General features: G+C 47.8%; 1 protein-coding gene across 5 annotated transcripts in view; it reads right to left on the reverse strand.

Annotated features, from left to right (window-relative positions):
* The window catches only part of VANGL2 (VANGL planar cell polarity protein 2), a 43,821-nt gene that overhangs the window by 8,181 nt on the left and 11,100 nt on the right, over nt 1–24,540 (reverse strand). For 4 of the 5 annotated variants that reach the window (XR_014505922.1, XR_014505923.1, XM_083417373.1 and 1 more), the window contains exons 2-6: nt 18,040–18,247; nt 4,535–4,810; nt 3,530–3,650; nt 1,292–1,899; nt 225–361 (exon numbers count right to left, since the gene is read on the reverse strand). Coding sequence is in view for 3 of the 5 variants with exons in the window: in XM_083417373.1 (XP_083273499.1) it covers nt 225–361; nt 1,292–1,899; nt 3,530–3,650; nt 4,535–4,605 (937 nt within the window). In the remaining 2 variants the exon portion in view is untranslated. Of the gene's footprint in view, nt 1–224; nt 362–1,291; nt 1,900–3,529; nt 3,651–4,534; nt 4,811–6,720; nt 7,525–18,039; nt 18,248–24,540 lie in introns of those variants that run through there. The other variant, XM_083417375.1, reaches the window with a different exon arrangement.

Below are 24,540 nucleotides of genomic sequence, written 5' to 3' on the forward strand. Positions count from 1 at the left end.
AGAGCCCTAGGAAAGAGACTGTCAGGCTGAGTGGGTCAACGGTCTGACTATTTGCAAGACTGCTCGGCTGGTTAGAGCACAGTGCTGATAATGCCCAGGTGGCAGGTTCAATCCCCATATGGGAAAGCTGCATACTCCTGCATTGCAGGGGGTTGGACTAAGCGAGCCTCAGGGTCCCTTTCCAAGTCTACAGTTTTATGATTCAGAGAGCCAGGAACGCTCACCCTCGCCAAGGGAGTACACCTTGAAGCCAGACATCTTCTTGGAGAGAACAGACTTTGGGAGGTTGAGGAGGGCTGGGTTGTAGACCGGGAAGTCGTGGTAGTAGTTCTCCAGGATCCAGACTGCAACTCGCTGGATGCTGCAAGGAGACAGAGAAAGAAAAGGGGATCCTCAGATGAAGGGAAGCATAACTGATGGACTGATTGATTAATGGAGCCTCCAGTGCCCGTGGCCTGTTACTTATTTCATTCATTTTAATAATATAACAATATCAATGATTTCATTATTTATATGCCACCCATCTGGCTGGGTTGCCCCAGAGCCACTCTGGGCGGCTCCGAACAAAGTATTTAAAGCACAATAAAACATCAGCCATTAAAAACTCCCCTGGAACCATCCATTTTTCCATATTCCTTCACCACATTATAACTAATAATAATGAAAATTAAATAAAATAAAATAATAAATAATAAAAGATGAAAAACTAAAGGTATAATATACTAAGATAAAGATAAGGATAAGGTAGAGGGAAGGGATTTGCTGATTAAATAATTGAACTGGAACACAGAGAGGGGAGGTGTGGGGAAGTCCGGGAAACAAGCAAATGCAAGAAATATTATGAAAATTGAATTGTTTTTATTTGTTTTTATTGTTTGTATTTTCCTTTTTCTTCTTTTATGTGAAAATCTTAATAAAAATTATATATATATATATATATATATATATATATATATATATATATAAAAACTCCCCTGGAAAGGGCTGCCTTCACATGTCAACAACAAATAGTTGTTTACCTGTCAGATGGGAGATGTATTTTTTATTTATTTTTTAATCTTACTGAAGCCAATCAAACAAATCAATCCTGGCCTTCAGGACCCCAAGATGTGTGTTTTCATGCTCCACTCTATTCTCGTGAATGTAACGTGGCTGAACCTTTTTTTAAAATTTTAAATTGTTGTAACCCGTCCTAGGACGTGCTGGCGAAGGGCAGGTCATTGTCATCATCATCACCATCAAAACATGCTGTACTGGCAACTGTGCACCCTCCACTGCAGCCCTTCCTCACCTGAGGTGGCCGACGTTATAAAACCGGCTCGCCCCGTCGGTGGAACGGACAACCTTAAGGGTGAAGTGGGGCTGGAGCTGCCGCAGCTCGAGGAGAACCACGGCCAGGTAGTGGACGAAGAGAAGGGCGTCCACCAGGGAAACAGCGTACTGGACGATGCCCTGGTAGTTGGTGTCGTGAGAGTCCAAGATCCGGACGCCGTAGAAGAGCCAGTAGGAGACGACCAGGAGGAAGACGAGCACCATGAGGAGTGCGCGGAAGACGAAGATCCGCGGGAAGAAGGCCTTGGGGCGGCGGAAGAAGAGGGCCCAGCTGCCCAGCAGGAGGATGAGGAGCTTGAAGGCCACCGAGATGAAGAGCCCCTCGCAAGGCGTCCCACACGGCTCCAGCCGCTCCCCCCACAGCAGCTGGGGCAGCAGCATGAAGGCCAAGGGCGTGAGGAAGGAGAGGAGGGCCAGGGCCCCGCCCAGCGAGACGCCCAGGTGGCGGGAGCAGTCCAGGTGGGCGCTGTCCTCCATGTCCTTGGTGATGCGCGTGATGTCATCGTGGGAGATGCTGTGCTCAGACGTGCCCGTCACCACCGTGGTGGTCTCTCCCCAGTTGTCGTCCTGCAAAAGAAGGGAAAGGGCCAAGCAGGGGCAGGTGAGGGAGCAGGCAGACACCTCATGGTAGGACACCTTCTTGCACCAAGAAGGGTCAAGTCTTGGGGTCCTGAGCATGGCTTTCCTCTGCTACAAACAGGTGCCAGTAATGGCAGAGAGGAACAGGCCAGGTGGACGGACTCTGCCTTAAAGCTTCTTCATGTGTACTTCAGCAGACGGGTGCTGCTCCTCCCTTGTCTAGTCACACACCTGTGAGAGCCTGCAGGATCAGGTCAATAACTCATCTAGTCCATCGTCCTGTTCTCACAGGGGCCAACCAGATGCCTGGATGGGAAACCCGCAAGCGGGAGCTGAGCACAAAGAACAACTCTTCACGCCTGCAGTTTTCCAGCAACTGGGATTCAGAAGCATTTGCTGCCTCTGACCATGGAGGCAAACAGAGCAGAGCCATCGTGGCCAGTAGCCGTTGATAGCCTTAACATCCACAGATTTGTCCATCCCTCTTTTTAAAGCCATCCCTGCCTCCCGTGAGAGTGAGTTGAATAGTTTATGCGCCATGTGAAGGACTTTCTTCCATCTGCCCTGAACCTTCCAACATTCCACTTCGTGGGATGTCCCAGAGTTCTAGTATTATGAGAGAAGGAGAAAAACTTTTCTCTATGCATCTTCTGCATGCCATGCAAAATTTCATAAAGTTCTTTTGTGTCACACCTTACTCACATTTCCTCTAAAGTTGCAGATGCTGCAAAACCTTAGGAGCATCGCTCCAGCCCCTTGATCATTTTGGCCGGGCCAGATGGGACTATCTCTGTATTAAGTGTTTCATGTGCACCTCTGTCCTAATATTTTTGATTCCCAATAAGCCTATTGCCAAGGGCATTTTGATACATTTCTTGCTAACAGGTGCTTTTAACTTCAGTCGGAGCATGACGAAAGTATCTTATTGATACTAGGGCTAAACTAGAACCGTGGCCCTCATCCATGGGTGGCAAATTGGGGGGGGGGGGGCAACTCCTCATCCTGGCACTGTCAAACCGATCTCCCTCCTCTAAGTCTTCCCCAACACTTCCCCTTCCTTTGTTTTTCAGTTTATAAGCACAAGAATATGGCCCATATCCAACTTCCATAATAAATAAATGACTGACCACATAAAGAACATTTCCATTTGTTTATAGGATCCAGCAGCAGCATGGCACACAGAATTTCCCTGTCTGCAAGTCACTTTGGGTAGGAAACCTGTATCCAATTAGGAGACTCGCCAAATACAGAGCTCCACAGAATTTTAGAGTTGGAAGGGACCCTGAGGATCATTCTAGCTAGACTCCCTGCAATGCAGGAATATGCAGCTGTCCCATACGGGGATCGAACCAGCAGCCTTGGCGTTATCAGCACCATGTTCTAACCAACTGAGCTATCCAGGCTGACATGCAGGTTTGCCTGCCGCTGCTTCTCTCCATTACCGAACAAAGCACATGAAAGTTCCCTGGAACATTTGCCAGCCCAACCTCAGAATAAATCACTCACTGTTTGGGTGTTAGCTGGTTGGGAAAGCCAGCCAGGAAAAGGCGGGCAGGAGGTGTCGGCTACTGGCCCTCGCAGGGGGGCTTCCCTCTTTACTTGGCCACAAGCCACTCACCCTTTCGTCGCCTCGAGTTGACTCGTTGTCCAGCAGGGGCTCCCCAGGGGCCTGGATGGTCACCGACTTGTCCCCTCGACTCCCATCTCGACTCTTGGAACGGTGCCGCTCCCGTCGATCTCTGCAATGGGCAAAGGGGAGGAAGAGATGCACATTAAGAACCATGGAATGAAATAGGACACTCTCCTGCTCAGCACCTCAGGGCAGCTACAGCCCACCAAGTCCTCCATCTGGTCTTCACAGTCGCCTACAGACACAGCCCCACATGTTCTGCAATATATTGCCTGGTCAAAAACTATAAAACTGATGTCACGATATGAGCTTCAAACCGGTTTTGGACAATATATCAATATACTGCCCAGCCCTACTGTCATGTTTGCTCATTAAACATTTCCAATCCTTATTTACTCGAATGTAACACACATCTTTCTTGGTCAAATTCACTCACGAAAACTAGGGTGTGCATTAGATTTGATGGTGCTTTTGGTTTCAAGGTTTTGAAAATTGAGGTGCGCAGTGGATTCGATATGGTAATGTATAATTAAAGCTTATTGTCATCGTTTTGTAACATTGCAGCAATGGACAAATTTATATTATAACTTAATTTTGTTTGGCATTTATTATTATGACTTGTTTTAAATTTAAATTTAATAATAATAATAATAAGGCAGAGTGTACGAAGAACAGAGCTGTGTGCAAGAGTACTTCATGTTCCTCTTCCTAGACACAAGGTGGGCAGAGACAAGGGAACCCCCTGAATCCAAGTTGCTCAGAGCTTTGTACATTAATGCAGTCTCCCAGGGCATCCCCATACTGAGAGCTCACTACAACAATTTAAACCACGGTTTCCCAAACTTGGGTCTCCAGCTGGTTTTGGACTACAATTCCCATCATCCCTGACCACTGGTCCTGCTAGCTAGGGATGATGGGAGTTGTAGTCCAACAACAACTGGAGGCCCAATTTTGGGAAACCCTGGTTTAAACCAACTGCTCCCCCTGACTCACCTGTGCTTCCGGGAGCTGCGGGAATGCCCGGACTTGTAGGAGTACCCGGAATACTGAGACTCGTTGTCCATGTTGTCAGAGCGCCGCGCCTTGTAGCGGTCCACGTTGATGGACTTGGGTCTCCCAGGCCCCGGGACAGCCGCCAAGGCAGCCGCTGCCTCTTTCAGAGTGGGCTTCTTCAGGCCGAGGGGCACCTTCAGAAAGTCAACTTTCACCTTGAGGGACTCTATTTTGATTGGCTAGCTGGGCTCGTCTTAGAAGAAAAAAAGGGGGCACCTGCAGAAGGAGGGAGGCAGAAACTGCTTAATCATGCTCATCACGTCCAGCCCTCGAGACAAGTCGGGAGAGAGCATATGGTATGATCTGTAGCTGAAGGACTGGCATGCTTAATACATATTTATTAAGAAAAGACAAAGAAAACAGGACCCCGCATGTAGAAAAGCAGCACTTCAAGCTAGAACTTTTCTACCTGATATGCTAGCATTCCACCTGCAGGGTTTTGTTTTGTTTTTAATTGTGTTTGTGCAGAGGAGGGCGGGGAAGCTGGATATACCAGGAGGTCTGTGTCACACCTAAACTGACAATAAATCCAGGTGCTTCCTTCCTCCTTCCCCTCCACCCCCATCCCAAAGAGATAAAACACCAGGATCAGGGAGAAACGAGGCTTATCTCCAAATGTGAAGGAAGTCACCCCACTAACCTTTTTGGGGCAGCCCTCGGGGGCCCAAATGCCAGCGGTAGGTGCAATGAACTCACATTCACACATGCACACACAGCCCTGCCCAGTATTTAATCTGTGTAGATCAGCTGAGGAGAGTTTATCATTGCTTCCCCCTCCTTCCCCCTGAAATTATCGATCTGAACATTGGGGAAGGGGACAATGTGCATTCCCTTCAGGGTGCTGCTGAACAGAAAGATTTGCACCCAGTGCTGTGTCTACTTTAACTTTTTGTGTAAGGTATTGGAGGGGGGTTAGAAAATTTTGCTTTACAGTGGTACCTTGGTTTATGAACTTAATCCATTCCAGAAGTCCATTCTTAAACCAAGGCATTCTTAAACCAAGGCGTGCTTTCCCATAGAAGTGGGGGACTCAATTTACACTCAACAGGAAGCGAAACATGTTCTGCTTCCAAGGCAAAGCTCACAAACCGAAACACCTACTTCGGGGTTTGCAGTGTTCTTAATCCTAGTTGTTCATAAACTAAGCTGTTCTTAAGCCAAGGCACCACAGTATTGGGGTCAACAGCCCCCCATGACAGTGGTCAGCCATTCCCTGCCACCAATTCTAGTCTAACCCCCTGCAACATACAAATCTCAACTAAATCATTCTGTCCACTAGCTACTGGACTTCTTTCAAGGCATCTGCCCCAGTAAGAAACCAGCCCCTCCCCAGCCCAAACCACCAACTCTTACTTTTGAAGCCATTGTCTCAGAAATAGGAACTGTGGACCCAGAGATCCCGATTCAAAAAAGAGTGACACCCCCCATAATTTTCCTCAATACATTCAAGGCTTTTCTCCTATCCCCCCCTCAAAAAAGCTCTCTCCCCATCAGTGGCGTAGCGTGGGTTGTCAGCACCCGGGGCAAAGCAAGTAATTTGCGCCCCCCCCCCGCTGCACTGTCCCTCCCCCAGATAGTCCCTCGCTCTCTCTCCGCACCGCACCGCACGCCTGGCACCCCCCCCACACAGTGGGCGGCGACCCGGCGGCTCGGATCGGATTCGCACAGCCAGCACTGCAGTGAGAGAGAGTGAGTGAGCCAGGTAGGGGCAGAGAGCTGCGAGTGCGAGTGCCCCCCCCCCAGATGTTGCGCCCGGTGCGGCCGGCCCCCTCTGCACCCCCCACGCTACGCCACTGCTCCCCATCTTCATGCACACACAAAAACGCTCAGTTGCGTAGGCCAGATCTCAGTTTCATGAACAAGATTCCCTTGATACCGAAAGCCCTCGCCAGCACCACGTGATTAGACAGACCCGGTTATTAGGAGAATTAAAATGGGCCTGGGCCTCTAAATCCGACCGTCTGGGTTACAAAGAAGCTTCTCCTGGAAGCGGGAACATCTTACCCCAAACAAGAAAGGACCTTACTGTGCTTGCTCAGTTATTTCAAACAGCCCTGGGGAAGGGAGGCCGAGGCAACCAGAAGTCAACACATACACACAAATGCACAGTGCCACTTGATTATTACCAATGTTGCAAAATGACGAGCGTTTCACATGACTTATGCTCGCATTAATGTTCTGCTCCAGATATCGCTTGCCTCAGAGCAAGCCCAGGGTTGGAGCCAAGGCAAGGAATCAGCCATCCAAGGGAAAGGCGCCCACCGCAGGGCTTCGGGACTCTTGTCCGGGCAAGTCTGGCGCTCTGGGAGGAATCCCAGCCGGCTCGGCAAAGGGGCCTTCCAAAAAAAACCCAACCTGCCGGATCAGGTTCTTCCCCTCTCCCAGGGGAGGGGCCAGAACAGCAGAAATAGAGGCACCTCTGAGTCGCACCTCCAGATAAAAGGTCCACAGGGTGGCAGGAATGGGGCAAGGCCCCTCGCATGGCCTGAAGCCCTGCTGCCAGCCAGAGTGGGCAATGCTGGGCCAGCGAAGCAAACAGTCCAAGCTGGTAGAAGGTAGCTTTTCTGATCTTCTCCGCCTCAGATTTCAGAGACCCACTGCAGCCAGCAGGGTGAGGGTGAGAGGTCCTCGAAGCCTGGGGGCTTTGGGGCTCACGAGGAAATATAAGAGACGGTCGTGGGCTCCACAAAACAATCATAGAACTGTGGAGCTGGAAGGAACCGCGAGGACTATCTTGGCCAACCCCCTGCAATGAATGAATCTTTCACTGCCCTTGAAGACGACTCAGAAACTTCAACTGCCCAGAACTGGGGCTCTGTTTAGTTCTCATATAACCCTTATTTTTAAACACCTGCACTGGTTAATTTCTGGATGTTCATGTGTTTAAAGCCTTAGATTCAGGCCTCCTTTCCCTATGGACCCCCTCGGGTGTTAAGATCAGCAGAGGGAGGCCCTCCTGGTTCGGGTCCACAGAAGCTCAGGGGGGTGACAGCTAGGGAGAGGGCCTTCTCTGTGTCACCCCCTAAGTTGTAGAATTCCCTCTGCACAGAGATGCATCCAGCACCTTCATTATTCAGCTTCTGTCAAATGCTGAATTTGCATCTCTTTACCCTGGCTTTTGACACTTGAGATGCATATTTATTTATTTTTTTCTGTGGTTGTGAGTTGTCTTAAACTGTTTTTAATATTGCATTTTAATAGCTGTCACCTGCCCTGCAACCTTAGGGTGAAGGGAATTAATTATTATTATTATTATTAGCACCCAGTCAAGATCTGCATACCACATGCTGGGGACAATCAACAGATGGGGGTTGCTGCCTCCACCTGCAGCCTCCCTCAGGAGTGTCCTGGAAAACACCTGGCTGGCCCTTGCATCCTGGAGGAAATACAGGTTCCCATTACGACCAAGGAAGGCAGAGGCGAGATGCAAGCATGCCATTACAAACTCTGGCCTTTATTACACACAAGAGGATCTGAGGCAGCCTTCTTGTGTGCTCTGTTTATTATCTTATCCACATCCCTCCAGTGTCTTGAGGGAGAAGCCTGTTCTCCTTCTATCTCATTCCAGTTTGTGGGCAATCTCACCACCCTGGGGCCATCACAAGTACTTCTGTCAGCTCTTCACAGTCCAAATATGTGCAGTTTAGGAGGTGGGGGGGGGATACATTCATTCTGGCCTGAGCTAGTAAAGCCCTGCGAAGAGGAAGCAAGCAGGCCAAACAGGAGGGCTCTGCCACCTCCATTCCACGCAAGCCAAACAGCCCACCTCCTACCAGTAGCTGGTCTAGGAAAATCCCAAATGATGTCACAGGATGCTGGTCAACCTAAGCTACACCATTTTTCGTCACCAACCCTGTAACCTATTTAAACCAAATTTATCAACGCAAAAAAGGGGGACTTGCTCCAAAAACAAGCTGTACAGAGGCAGGTTTTTTAAAAAAGGGAAATGCAAAAAGCTGCATTCCTGTAGCCAAAGGTGAGGATTTCTCCTTCGCCCCACAAGGCAGCTAATCTGTGCAGATGTCTTGTTGCTATTTGTTTCTGCACTGTTTTATTTGGTGTTTTAATGTGTTGTAAACCGCTTTGAGATCCCCCCCCCCTAAAATATAAAGCGGTATAGAAATGAATTTTTTTGTTGTTTCATCGTTTAAAAAAGGTGACTAGACAATCCGTTGTGGAGACCGTAACTTAAGATTTAAGGTGCCATTTGGCAATTGGCTTATATATCTTGAGTTTCTAATTCTGCTACCAGTCTTGGGAGTAAGGAGTAAGATGTGGACCTGGCTGCCAAAACAAGCAGGAAACCTACATGGGCTTTCAGTGTTGTTCCTCAAATGGGTCACATGCCTCAGTGCAGGGTGCGGGTCCCTAAAGCAGGGGTGGGGAGCAGCTCCACCAGCGATGCTTTGATGGTGCCCAGCTGCTGTTTAATTACTAGGCCTTCCACTTCTCTCCTCTCAGGGCCTCCAGGTATGACTTACCTGCACCATTCCAGACTCAAAAGTGCAGACGTGTGCATGGTAGAGGGGGAGAGAAGGGAAGGGGGGAGCAACTGCAGGAACGAACAAGGCGTGTCCCACCACCCTCCCTCCCCGCAGGCCAGGCCCCAAAGGGAGATGGATTCAGCCACTTCTCTCCAGATTTTCCGAGAATCTGAATCACAGGTCGACCACCCCAGCGCACCTTGCCAGCTCACGCCCAAAACCACTGCCAAGGAGTCCCCCAGTTCAAAAGGAAGATAAGGGAGTATTACGTGCTCTGCGCAATGCCAGGGGATTAGAGCAAAGGCCTATTAAGTTTTCTGTCGGAGGAGCGCAAAAGGGGTTTTGCCTGTGGCAGGTGGAGAACTGGATCTACCTGCAGCGGGGCAAGTCAACAGCCCAATCCGGGTTTTGATCCAAAAACGCCCCTTTTACATGCAACACACCCCAGCACACAAAGGCAAGGGGGAAGGCCATGGACCAATTAAAGATGGCGGCTACGGAATGGATCCACGCCAAGTCAGCAGCACCTGCAGCTAGTTAAGATAAAGGCAGCACACCAGTGCTTCTTTGGAAATCAAAATGAGAAAGCCAGAGACAAGGGGTTGAGGAGAGACCTGCCACTAATACCTGATGGAGCCTTGGGCAAGCCACTCAATGCAAGACACACTACAGCAGCCACCCCCAGCCTGGGGCCTTCCAGATGTTCTTGATCACAACTCCCCATCAGCCCTTGTCGCTTGGGACTACAACACCTATCAGACTGATCTAGTTGAGACTGGATTAGATGACCCTTGAGGGTCCCCTTCCAACTCTTCAATTCTGTTTCTGTGATGGATCTGGTCATCCAAAACACCTGGAAGGCACCAGTTGGCAAAGACTATGTTCCTTTAAGGATGTCAGAAGTTACCGTATTTTTTGCACCATAACACTCACTTTTTTCCTCCTAGAAAGTAAGGGGAAATGTCTGTGCGTGTTATGGAGTGAATGCCTACGGATGGCGGGGGGATCTGCTGCAGTCGTGAGCAGAGGACCCATGGTTCCCCTTCCTTCCCTCCTCCGTGGCTCACTTTGAAACAGCAAAGCGGGAGAAGAGCCGCTGAGTGGGGAGGAGAGAGGGACAGAGAGCCTGCTTGCTTTAAAGGAGCAAAGCAGGAGAGGAGAGGAGCCGCTTACACGAGTGTAAGCGGCTCCTGTCCCTCTCTCCTCCCCACTCAGCTGGCTAAGTAGCAGCAAAGTTTTTCAGCAAGCCGGGGAGGAGGGAGAGAAGGAGAGCCTCTTCAGCATTATTAGCAGCATCCTTCTCCACCCACCCCACGCGTGCTCCTTGTCCCTTGAGTGCTTTTCCTTCCCTCCCCACTTAAAACGTGGTTACAAAGCACGGATCCACATGGATCCTCAGGATTTTTGCACTGGGTCACCCCAAATTCACCATCAGATCACATAGCATGTCCATGGTTACACCTTGCACCAAAAAAAATCACACACACACTGTTGCCCGGGGCCGTAGTGGTGCAAAAACGTGGTTACAAAGCATGGATCCTCAGGATTTTTGCATTGGGCTACCCCAAACTCACCATCAGATCACATATCTGTGGCCACAGCATGAACCACAAAAATCATACATCCACTGTTTCGTTTAGAATATTTTTTTCTTGTTTTCTTCCTCTAAAAACTATGTGCGTGTTATGGTCGGGTGCGTGTTATAGAGCGAAAAATACAGTACCTTTTACAAAGTCTGCCTTTTATTATCCCTTTCATAAAATTTATATGCCACTTGATTGGAGGGGGAAAAACCTCAAAGTGATTTATTAATCCATCTAGCTCAGTGCTGTTCTACACTGACTGCAGCAGCTGTCCAGGGTTTCAGCCTGGAGTCTTTCCCCGACCTCCCTGGAGATGTCACCTGGAATTTCTGCATACAGAGCAGATGTTCTACTTCCAAAGTACAGTCCCTTCTTCCCCTGGCTTGCCCAGAGCTCAGCAAACCCCAAAAACCCGAACACTGATTCAGAAGCTTTTTAAAAAAATCAACAAAAACAGCATCCCCAATTATTTGGGCAGCCCTTTATAATTTTACCTTTGATTTTAATCATTATTTGAATGCTTTAAACTGCTGCTTTTTAACTGATTTCATTGATATTTTATTCTTTTTTGAAACCACTTTGGAGGTTGTTTCTTGCAATGAAGAGGGGTACATAAATTTTACAAGATAAATGACTTTTTATTTTTAAAAATGACTTGTATTAAAAAAATTGGTTTTAAAAAACTGCAGACAGGCTTTTCCTTAGAAGAGGCCTTCCCCATTCACAGAGGTGCTGTGCTGCCACGTGTGCGAATCACCCAGAAGCAGGATACTCCTCCCCGCCTGCCTGTTTCAAAAATAATTGTTTTAACTGCATGCAAAGTCATGCAACTAACAGAACAGCTCAAGCCAATTCCCATTGCTCAACCAACACTGTGCTGATCGTGCATTCCCTCAGCTGAGTCCTCCTGACTACCACCAGCCCTTTTTTATTGATCTCTTCCTCCTCACGGTCTTCAGCTTCCCCCTCCACAAAATGGACCTCCATCCTCCATCCCCGAGTCTGGCCGGGCCAAAACACAACAGCAGCAGCAACAGCAGCAATAACAGACCATGCTGAGCCACCTCAGCAAAACAGAGCCCAAACACAAAGCGCCAGAGGCCCCCCTCTGGAACAGCAGGACTGCAAGAGGCTTCAGCTGGAAGAGTTGCCCCCCCCCTTTCCCCAGATTACAAGGGTTCCTTGGCAATAGTTTTATGGGAAACCGGGGGGGGGGGGGGAGGAGTGTGTGTGTGTGTGTGGAAAGAAAGGGAAAGCTAAGAGGAGAATGAAAGGAGAAATGTCCTCAATGTGCAATCAACCGTATGGCTAAGAAATAAGACCGCGGCGCTTCTGCTTTGGGCTTAAAGGCAGCAAAGGGACAGGCCAGCTCAGAGCAGGGATGAGGAACCACCAGATGTTGTGGGACTCCGACTCCCATCGGCCACAGGCAGCCTGGCCAATGGGAGTTGTAGTCCCACAACATCTGGAGAGTCCCCATGGGTTGTATAAACAGCCTGTTCTCAGCATGCTGAAGTTTCCAGGTCCTCCTCAGCTAAATGGAATCTGACATTTTTCTGCCTGATACCTCAGGAAGCTGCTAGGTGGGCAAATCACCTGGCTTGGTCTAAGGCCGGCTTAAACTGCAAACAAGACTGTCTACATGAGAAGGGTCTTCTCCCAACCAGGTCAGGCTAACTGGCAACCATGCAGAGCGTCTTCTTTGACAAGAGGTGGCTGTGTTTCACCAAGGACTCAGCCAGTTCTACTCCCCGATATCCTGTTAGCTGGAAATGGCAGGGGTTGAACATGGGGTCTTCAGCACACAGAGACATGGATGTAATTGATCACAGAGTCATGGGTGCTCCTAGCATGAGGGGTAAAAGCAGGCAGAGCACAGCATGGGCCAGCGACACCATACATTCACATGTATTTTCCAGAGACAATCCTGGATTTACGGAAGCCATCCCAGTTTCTGATTTGATCCCAGAATGTCCTGCTTTTCCTTAGGACATCCCTATTTTCATCGGAGAAATGTTGCAGAGTAGGGAGCTATGCAACCTCAGAGCCAAGGAGATAAGTAACTACAGTGGTACCTCAGGTTACGGATGCTTCAGGTTACAAGCTCCACTAACCCAGAAACAGTACCTCGGGTTAAGAACTTTGCTTCAGGATGAGAACAGAAATCGTGCTCTGGCAGTGTGGCGGCAGCAGGAGACCCCATTAGCTAAAATGGTGCTTCAGGTTAAGAAGAGTTTCAGGTTAAGAACAGACCTCCGGAACGAATTAAGTACTTAACCCGAGATACCACTGTATACAACCTTTAGAAGACATCCGAAGACAACTCTACATAGTTTTATTATGTTTTTTATATGTTGGAAGTTGCCCAGAGTGGCTAGGACAACCCAGCCAGATGGGTGGGGTGGGTATGTATGTATGTATGCATGCACATTATTATTATTATTATTATTATTATTATTATTATTATTATTATATAATATGAACCTATTTTCAACAGAGAAATGTTGGAGGGTATGCATTTAAAGAACTATGATACCACTATCAAGTCATGGCTTCTCCCAAAGAATTCTGGGAGGGGAGCCATTGTTTGTTAAGGGTGCTGAGAGTTGTTACGAGACCCCTGTTCCCCTCACAGAGCTACAATTCACAAGGTTCCCTGTGAGGAGGGAATTGATAAACCACTCTGGGAATTGTTGCTCCAGAAGAGGAATTAGGGGGGTGCAGCGTCTCATCACAACTCTCAGTACCCTCAGTACACAACGGTATGGTGGGGTTGTGGCACATGGGCAGGCCTTATCCCGCTCTGTTGCTGTGGGGTTCCCAATCGTGGGGAGGGCCTACGTGCAATCAGCAGACCTCCCCCTTCACAGAGCAGCCTCCAAAGTACAGGCAGGGAATAGGACTCATGTCACTGAAGGAAGTGGGGTGTGTGCTTAGTGAGGAGAAGAGATGGAATTTTTGCTCTTGTCCAAACTCTTTCACCTCGAAGAGACGAAATGGGGAATATGGGGAGAGGGGAAAGAAAGAGGACGAAGAACGGGCGGCGGCGGGGAGAGAGTGGCCTTTTGTGCAAGATGCCAGGAGGTTTTCTTGCACATTTATCACAAGAGGAAACAAAAGCTCGCCCCGCAAACATGCACACCCTGGTTGCCTAGGCGATGGCAACAAGGCCTGAGAGCTTGCAGGCCAGCATCCAAAGCGAACTAAATCAGAAGCGGGGGAGGAACTGGGGGGGGGGGAGTGTTCCCTTGCCTCCCCGCCTTCTCCCCACCCCCCTTCCAAGGTTTGTTTGGAGGGATTCAGAGGGTTTTCTTAAGAAACAATGCAGCAGAAGATGCGGGGAGGAGGAGGATGAAAAATTTAGAACAGGCCAAAGGACGAGGGGCCTCTTTGGAAAGAACCAGGGGTCGGGCATTGCATTTTCTCAATTTTATTCACAGTGTTATGCGGTGTCTCTGGGGGAGATTTATGGAAAAGAGGAAGGCATGGCAGTGGAAAAGCCAAAAATAAAAAACCAAAGACGCCCTCTCTTGTTCTCAGCACCCAGCTGGGATTGGGGAGGGCTCTGATTAGGAATCAGTCCCAAAGGATGTGCGGTGGAAAATTAAGCTACATTAACGTGATTCCTGTGAGGCCCCGGACTTTGGGGTGCAGCTCAGTGGCACTGTAACCGCTCTGCGTACAGAAGGTCACTGGGAAAATATCACTTGGTGAAGCCCTGGCATGCCACCGCCAGTCAGCATAAGCAATACTAAACCATTAATTTGATTCTGAATTGATTTTAGAATGCAGTGTTACTTTTACTGTTGTTAGCCACTCTGAGCCTGGCTTCGGCTGGGGAGGGCGGGATATAAATAAAATTTTATTTTTATTATTATTATTTATGGCTTATTCAAGGCAGCTTCCTAGTTTCCTAGACATGGGAGGAGGTTTCCCACTGCATCTCTGAATGAGCTGTTGTTCTGGTCCAGCCCTCTCCTGACACTGGGGAGCAGGCAGCTTCAGCTGCACAGGGTGTGCCTGCATGGTGCAGTCTGTCCTGAAGGAGGATTACCCAGACTTGGAGGAGGCTGCCTCTCTCCACGGGTCATTCTCTGGCCTAATTTCCTTCCAGCCAGCCTCCAGGTGGGGTGAGGAATTAATGGGTCATACTACCAGACCTCAACAATGCGCTACTGGAAGCAACCTAATAATCCTCTGTAGCAATGTGGCAGGATTACTTGCCCTCAGGAGATGTGTGCCCGGAACAGTGACTCATCCAGAAGCACAGTTCTTCACCCTACAATGCTTAACTTTCACCAGATGCATCAGAGTAGATACTACCTGCCCTCAGAGAAGGCCACACTGTGGTTTTGCATGAGCTGCTGATCTGGGTGTAAAGCTCCTGCAAGGCCCGGGGACTTAATTACACATGCTCTGCAACTGCAGAAAGTTGCCAGTTCCAATTCCCAGCGTCTCCCGTCAAATGGAGGAGAACCAGTTTTATTTAGCCAAGGACAGGAGATTATTTTAAGTAAACCTTTCAAGCCATGAATTGGCATACCTCTGCCTTGAAGTCAGAAAACAAACATGCTTCAGCAACCGGAAGCAGCAGTGGGGAGTGGGAGGGGAGAAACCTTTTCTGCAGAGCATCATCCAAAGAGAAAAAACGCCCATGACTAGTGCAGAAAATTGGGGCAGAAAACCCACTTTTAAGAAATACATCGTTTTTAAAAAAATATGAATTAGTGGCATAAAACAAGTGCAATGGAGAAACCTAGTCAAGTCTAAAATCACATTTGTAACCAACTGTTTTTCCAGCTAAACTTCCATGGAAAGTAGATATATTTTATGTGCATAGCTCTTAAGAACTGCTAAAATAAACATGTTAAATAGTTTTGAGTGACATTTTTACTTTAAAAACTATGAAAGGAAACATATACACTATTTAACAGTCACACTTTAAAATATATACAAGGAATGTAATAAAAATAATTTTGAAGTCAGGATTTCAATATGTTTGTAACATTTAAAAACCTGCTGTGCAGTCCTGCACATGTCAACTCAGAAGTAAGTTCCATTACACTCAGTGGGAGTAACCTTAAGCGTTTATAGGATTGTAGATTCAGGTAGGTAGTCGTGTTGGTCTGACGCAGTTGAAATAAAAAATAAAATAAAATAATTGTCCAGTAACACCTTGGAGACCAACTAAGTCTGTTCTGAGTATAAGTTTTCATGTGTATCTGAAGAAGTTGCATACACACAAAAGCTTATACCCAGAACAAACTTAGCTGGTCTCTAAGGTGCTACTGGACAATTATTTATTTATTTATTTATTTATTTATTTATTTGATTGATTGATTGATTGTAGCCTAAGTGAACTTTATGCTTTTCCTCTAACCCATGCAAACATTTGATCTTGGGTACTTTGGGTGAATGAAAAAACTTTGCAAATCTTTACATGAAACATGAAATTAATGTACATGCATGTTAGCAAACAAAAGCAAAATAAGTCAAATAAACAACTTCCGTCAGGTATCCACTGATTTTGAACAGTGGAAATTTTTTGTTTCTTTTTTTAAACCATATCACAGATTGGAAGTTTAGGAAACATTGAGCTAGGGCTGGCAATAGAACAAGCATTTTCGTTGGTGCCCCCCCTCCACACCCTGGCACACACAGCCCACTGAGTGTTAAGTAAACAAGGGAGGGAGGGTCACTGTCACCATGTCTGGAGGGTACATATTTACTAATGATGGCTGTACATTACTCCAGTATCAGAGGTGGTACCCTCTGAATACCAGTTGCTGGGAATCTCAAGTGGGAAGAGTCTTGTTGTCCTCATGCCCTGTTTGAGCTGTCCTTCCCAGAGGACTAGACAGACCTTTGGTCTGATGCAAGCACCAGGTTCTTCTTTTCTCATGCCCTCACAGCCCATCAGCCTCTCAACTCAACTCTGAAGCTAGGAGTCTCCTGCAGCTCCAGGAGTCTCCCCGCAAGGAAAAACCACATTCAGCTGAATATGAAAGTACAGTCATACATTGGTTCTTGAATTTAATCCATTCCGGGAGTCCATTCAACTCCCAAAATGATTCGAAAACCAAGGCGCGGCTTCCAATTGGCTGCAGGAGCTTCCTGCACTCAATCAGAAGTTGCGGAGCCGCGTTGGACATTTGGCTTCCAAAAAACGTCCGCAAACCGTAACACTCACTTCCAGGTTTGCGACGTTTGGGAGACGATTTGTTTGACAACTAAGCCGTTCAACTATCAAGGTACCACTGTATTCCCCTTCAGACTTTCCTGTTCAACATGCAAAGGTGTGAAGCTTAGGGAGCCCAGCACCACCCCTCTTGTCCATAGCACCGAAAGATTGCTTGAAGAGGGCTACAGCCAAGGAGCAGATAAAGGATGAACACAACTTGCAATCTTAGGCTCATGAGCTCAGCGCCTCATTCTGGGCAGAGACGTGTAATCAAGATTTATTTGGTCCTAGAGACATCCTCTCACTAACTGCCACGAGGTTCATCCTGACTAGCAGGACAAACCACAGCAAGCTGAAGACCAAACTCTCTTCCTGGTTCATGAACTCACTATTGACTTAAAAAACAAACAAACCAAAAACAGTAGCTAAGACAAAATGCACATCACACACACACTTCTCTGCCCTTACTATTCTTTTTAATCTTTCTAGGTTTTGGTTTTAATCAAAACTACTGTGAACAATAAATAATAATTGCTAATAAAAAATCCTCCTACCATAAGGATTTCTAGACCCTCCCAAGAAGGGCAAATAATATTTTAAGCCCAAGGGCCACAAAATCACATAATTGTAGAAATGGAAGGGACCCTGTAATGCATGAATCTTTTGCCCAACGTGGGGCTTGAACCCACAACCCTGAGATTAAGAGTCACATGCTCTACCGCCTGAGCTATCCACAGTCCCTTCTACATAGGCTTCCAAGAGCAAAATGCCAGTAGAGGGTAGGTCAGAGGTGTACGTGGTGCAGAGCAACTAATGCAGATTTCATCTCTGTATAATAGGCTAGTTTCTAAACACACTCAAATGCCTCTTCATCCTCCATGCAGGCAAGCAAGAGCATTATCTATCGGCATTTTAGAACACATTCAAACCAACCAGAAACGCCCAGGATGAGAGGTGTGTTCTGAGGGAGAGATCAGAGGGCCAGAAAGAGATGCCTGGAGGGCTACATTTAGCTCCCAGGCCTGTGAGTCTTCAACCTCCCACCTTCAAGATTTCAGCAGGTAGACACTTCTCTCAGACAGAAATGCACTTAAAAAAAAAAAAGAAAAGCAAATTCAGGACAGGGCAGAGACCATGAGGTCTACACTCCAAATGTGCAACCCCCCCAACCCCCGTCTTGCATTAAGCAATACTCACCAACTTGGTGGCACACCAAGGCGCAGTCACGGCTGAGGGTCCAGTGCCTTCCCCCACCATCCACTTAGTCCTGCAAGTGGCTGGGCATCATGGAGCCTTCAAAGCAGTCAGCAGCTGGGGTCAGACCCCCCGCCCCGTCCCACTCCGTGGGGAGAGCCCCAGCTTTCAACATCTACAACGGCTGCAATGCAGGGATTCCGGAAGCGAGCTGTGGAAAGACCAAACCCCAAATGAGAGATCAGCAAGCAAGAAAACAACCTCCACTGCGCCTGGGATAAGGAGGGTCACTCAGTGATTATCTTATTGCTGTTCAAGCCACTGGCCGTAAACAACCATCGTAAGTACACTAGACATGAGGAACGGAACACAAGGTGGGAGACAAACAAGCCCCCATTCGTGCATTATTGTGCTGCACTCTCAATTCGCGCCATGTTGACCCCAGGACTTCAGGGTACCTCAATTACCGCCTCTCCCCATAAAAACCGACCCTGGACTCTGCATTCATCATCCGACACCCTTCTTTGTGTGCCTCCTCCATGAGAGGTCCGGAGGGTAGCAACATGAGAATGGGCCTTTTCTGCAGTGGCACCCCTTTTGTGGAATGTTCTGCATTCTGTTTTTTGTCACCAGGTTAAGCAGCATTATTTTTGTCTAATACTTTACAGAGGTGGCTCAGTCTCACTCCTGGCCTGGAGGGGCAGAGTATAACCCAGCGTTTCTCAAACTTCTGGTCTGCAGCTGTTGTTTGACTACAACTCCCAGCATCCCTGACCACGGGGTCTTGCTGGCTAGGTATGATGGGAGTTGTAGTCCAACTACAGCTGTGGACCAGCGTTTCAGAAACACTGGTATGAACCCATCCATGCCACAGCACAGAAACTAAGGCACCAACCCTAGTACACTCCAGAGGAACTTGCCTATCCAGTGGACACGCAACAAGGGCTTCACTGCAAGGCAGGCGTAGTCAAATATAGCACATAAAGGTTTCCCTCCAGGGAACCAGCCGAAGAAATAGTTGTGAACTTGGAGGAGTCATTTCTCCTCCTCCCTTCCTTCTCTACCCCTCCAGGCCATCAATGCACAACAACAAAGAACCAGCCTTGGAAGTTGCTGGCTCCAGACACTTTATAGCCTAGCAATGTCTCTGGACTTATCTGCAAGACAAGGCGTGTCCAGACTGTTCCAAAAGGCAGGGAATCAAGTGTTTTGGCCCTTTGGCCCTTCCAAGTCACTGGTATATGAAAGACAGGGGGTGTCCACCAGGCCCCGCCCACCCACAACATCAGCTGAAAAGGAGGGGCCTGTAGCCCTGTGGACGATATGTCTCATTGCGCCGCTGTGGACTGATGAGATGTTTTTGAAACCTCAGAGTGGTTTACAAAAAGAACAAACAATGAAATCATTAGTAAACAACAGCTGAAAACAACTACAGTGGTACCTTGGTTTAAGAACAGCTTAGTTTATGAACAACTTGGATTAAGAACACTGCAAACCGGGAAGTAGTTGTTTCGGTTTGTGAACTTTGCCTTGGAAGCAGAACATGTTCCACTTCCTGTTGAGTGTGTTCCATTTGTAAATTGAGTCCCCCACTGCTATGGGAAAGCACGCCTTGGTTTAAGAACACTTTGGTTTAAGAACGGACTTCTGGAACGGATTAAGTTCATAAACCAAGGTACCACTGTACTTAAAACATTCAAAGAGTAATTAAAATTGGTAAGCTTAAAACACAGATTAAAACACCCGCCAGAGTTCTACATATCTGGGTATGTTTGCCTCAACAAAAATTTTTTTAACAGGGATCAAAAAGAGTAAACATGAAGCTGCCTTCCTGACATCAATAGGCAGGGAGTTCCAAAGTTCAATTTCTTACAAACACAGAATGGATATTGTGTGTCACTTGTAACATGGCATTCTGCAAATCAAAACAGTCAAACAGGCATATATGGGGTAAACTTGCAAGTTATTGTGGGTTAAGCTCAGTGTTTCTCAGACTTGGGTCTGTTTTTGGACTAAAACTCCCATCATCTGTAGCTATCACAACCAGTGGTCAGGAATGATGGGAATTGTAGTCCATCAACAGCTGGGGACCCAAGTTTGACAAACACTGTGAAGGTGTAGTCCAAACACCTGGAGAGCCCCAGGTTGGCGAAGGCTCACTTAAGATGTGATCCCCATTTGACTCAGCTTCCTTCTGCTGCCAAATAGGAATGAGTTCATCCAAATTGGTTTCTAAAGTAAGAGTAGATGGTTGGGGCTGGTTTCTTATTGGGGTGGTTGGGCGGGTGCCTTGAAAGAAGTAGATAGTGGGCAGGATGCTTTAGCTGCATTGCACGGGGTTGGTCTAGATATTCCTCAGGGTCCCATCCAATTCTATGATTCTATCACAGCAGTCTGGCAGCCAGCATATTCCACTATACCTTGTTACTCAGTTTCACAGCTCAACTATGAACAACTTCACACTTGATTCTTCTTGCAGAGCTAGTAAATGTGAAAGGCAAGACAGCCCAAGGGTCTATAGAGCTGGGACGATGGACAATTGACCTGCTAATTACTGTCAATTGACTGCCTTGCATTCGATGATAGCTGCCCTATAGCTGAATATTGCACAGTGCCGAATATGTCAAGCCTTAGAGTTGTACTGACCAGCTAATTGCTATGATAGTCAAGTTGAACCTCCACACTCAGGAGGCCAGACACCTCTATGAACCAGATACTCGGGATTGCTAATGCATAGGGATTGCTAAGACTGTCACTTGGCAGGCTGCAACACACATCTGGCAGGCAGCAAATGTCCTACTGGGGTTGCACAGCTATACCGTTACAATAAGCTGGCGGCCACTTGGCTTAAGAGATCCAACCGCTATGTCCCAAGAGCACTAAAATGGAACCTCCATGTACAGTGGTACTGTACCTCTGAAGGTCTAATGCCGAGGACACTCAGGTAAGGGCCATCATCTTCCATGTCCTGCTTGGGAGCATCATCCCAGAGGGGCCAGACTAGCCATGACCAAAAACAGAACAATTTACCTGATCCAACATGGTAATTACATTAAGGAACACAGGGATTCCAGGAATACCAAGTCTGACCATTGACTAGGTCAGTGCTGACTAAACTCCAGGGTTTCAGGCAGGGGGCATTCCCAGCTTTATCGGGAGATGCCACTGAGCCGCAGCCCCTTCCCTGCCAGTGCTCCAATTGGCACCCCAAGTGCCATCTAAAAACAAAAAATAGCTGGAGAGGTACTCTCTGGTTCTGTAGGAGTCTGGCCATTTAAGGAGACTGTTGCTCAGCAGCACAGCACATACATGATTTGCATGCAAAAGGTCCCAGGTTCAAGCCCCAGCATCTCTAATTAAATCTAATTAAAGGATCAGGTTGCCAGTTGACAGAGGAGACTTCCTTCTGCCCAAGACCCTCCCAATTGAAACGGATAGTCTTGCGCTGAATGGATGAGATGCCGAATCGAATACAAAGCATCTTCCGGTGCTCTGGGTAGCGGCACCACAACTGCATTTCAAAAACTAAGAATCATCCATATTTGTTTTTTTAAGAGCCACTGAGCTTGTCTCTTTGCTTCAATTCAAAGCAGTAATTTGCCACTGTTTTGGGGCTCTTCCCTGGTGCTCCAGAACCAGGAAGCTCAGACGAAGCATCTGGTCCCTCGCCCTTGGTTGCCGTCTGTTTGTGTCTGCAGAACACGGCTGGCTGTAAATAATTGATTGCAAGCAATAGTTTGGAATTTAATTACATGGTTTTATAATGGTAGACTAACTAACTTGGGGGTTTTCTTGGTTGCAATTAGCAGCCGCTTCGTCACCGTTCTACTAATTCGTCGATTTAAAGACCTGACAGTTATTGGTGCAACAGTTACCCAAAGAGGCGTAATTATTGTAGATCTGGGGGCGGGGGTGAGAGAAGCGGGTGGGCTCTTCCCCAGCTTACAAAGTGAAGCGGATCAGAACAGCTTCCCTTTCCGCCCACTTCCAAATCTTCCAGGAAGGCGAGAATCAGTGCAGACCCAGCCAAGGCAAAGAGGAGCTCCCCCGGGTGAGTGGGCGGGTTAGGAAACCCACATTAATACGACAGATGAACCAAACCCTTCCTGCATTTGCTGCACACACAGCGCAACTCTTGGGAACAATTTCAGATATTCTGCGCTCCAGGGGCTCTCGCCTGAATGCGACCACATCAGCAGGACATATCAACACAGGAGCCGCCCCTGCGGGGGTCTTTCCTCTGCATTCGGAACCCCACAGGGCCGAAGCTGAGCCAGCATGTGGGCAATTGATTAAATGTTTGGGGTTTAATGCAGGAAACCCACTTGAAAACCCCCATTTTGCAGAAGAAGGGAGAGAGAGGGTGGGCCCCAGCGGGATAGGATTACTACTACTGAGCAACTTCTCACATTGAGCAAGACCAATTCAGCCTTGCGAAGGCCAAAAAGAGAGAGCAGGTCCTCCAACAAAAGGATTTGACTCTGTGGCAGAGTGTCTGCTCTGACTGCAGAAGGCCTCAGGTTCAATCCCAAGCATCTCCAGTGATGGGAAAGATTTCTTCCTGCTCAAGTCCTGGCTAGCTAGGAATAGATAATGGTGAATACAGGTGAGCGGTTGATCAGTGTTAGAAACTCAGATATCAAAGCTAGGCACCAAATGGCTCCTAAAACCAGGGTTACACAGTCACCAAAATTGAATACAGTGGTACCTCAGGTTACATATGCTTCAGGTTACATACGCTTCAGGTTACAGACTCCACTAACCCAGAAATAGTACCTCAGGTTAAGAACTTTGCTTCAGGATGAGAATAGAAATCATGCTCCGGCGGTGCGGCAGCAGGAGTAGTCCCCATTAGATAAAGTGGTGCTTCAGGTTAAGAACAGTTTCAGGTTAAGAACGGACCTCCGGAACGAATTAAGTACTTAACCTGAGGTACCGCTGTACCTAGTTGCCATTTTGGGGCCAGCTTTTTGGTTCCTGAAATTCGTTCTGATTGTGCCGATAAAATATAATGGAAAGAATTCTACAGAATGTGTTGCTAGCGTGTGAAAACAGGCAAGATCCAAGGCATACAACTCCAGATGGTGGAGACATCTGGCACTATCCTGACACCTGGGCATCTTCACTTGGTTGCAAAATGTGCCTGGTGGATTTTGAACACGGCCAGGAGTAGATAGTGGCAAGGCAGGTGGGCTGTTCATCCAAGGAGTTTCCTAGGTTCAGCAGTGGAAAGAGGTTTCTCTGAAGGTGCAAAAGAAGGAACCATGGTACAGTCGTACCTTGGAAGTCGAACACCTTGCAAGTCGAACGTCTTGGCTCCCAAACGCCACAAACCCAGAAGTGAGTGTTGCGGTGCCTGCAGCCAATCGGAAGCCACGCCTTGGTTTCTGAACATTTTGGAAGTTGAAAGGGCTTTGGGAATGGATTCCGTTCAACATTTGAGGTACGACTGTATGGGGCATAAATTTTCATGGAATTCAACATTGCGCGATATAGCAACAAGTCTGATAGTTTCTTTCTTTTAAAGGAGTGGACAAACTCATGGAAAGAGGATGAACGCACCCAGGAAAATTAGGAGTGCTAACTAAATAGAATGCTTGGAGGGAGCTCTGAGTACAAGGTACAGAGGGCAAACAAGGAGGGAAGATGGCAGCCCTCACAGCCTGCCTTGGTTGACAGCATCTGCTAGGCCACTGCTGGACTAGACAGACGTGACTGAGAAGGCCTCTCCTTGCATCCTTGTGAAACAAAGGCATTCCTCCGCCTGCACCGTGAAGACAAACCAGAGCAAGACAACGCATCCCACAGCTCAACTAGGGCAGCATTTGACAACCTGGCTCCCACCAGGCATCTTAGACTATGACTCCCATCAGCCCCAGTCAGGAGCTATGATGGTCCTACAAGACTTTCTGGGCTAACTAGCCACGATGGCTATGTTCTGCCCTCCACGGTCGGAAGCAGCAATGCTTTGAATGCCAGTTGCTGGAAACAGCAGGAGGGGAAGAGTTGCTTCTGTGCTGGGGTCCTGCTTGTTAGTTTCCCACAGACATCAAGTTGGCCTCTGTGAGAACTGGATGCTATATTATTATAATAAAATTCATATGTGGCCCCTCACCCAAGGACCACAGGGTGGTTTACATTACAAAAATACATAACGTAAGAACTAGACTGGATGGGCCCATTGGACTGATCCAGCTGTCTCTTTGTGTTCTTATCTGTTAAGCAAAAGAGTTTTTTAAAAAATCTATTGTAGCATTAAGAAGAGAGGCAAGTCCACTGTGCACCTGCTGATGGGAGAAACAGGTGGGAGCCGTTTACAAAATCTGCAGCAACGCAGGAGCTCAGCACCTGCCTCCGCAGCTGAGGTGCTCATGGCTACACCCCAAACATGCGCGCACACACACTCTCCATCCTCTGCTTGCCGCCATCTGTAGCCATCAGGCAGGAGTGCTAAACGGCGCTCCCAAGCAGGATTTTCTCTGGCTTAAAGGAAATGAGCATGCC

The sequence above is a fragment of the Podarcis tiliguerta genome (assembly GCF_965153285.1).
Source record: "Podarcis tiliguerta genome assembly, chromosome: 16".
NCBI classification, from domain to species: Eukaryota; Metazoa; Chordata; class Lepidosauria; order Squamata; family Lacertidae; genus Podarcis; species Podarcis tiliguerta.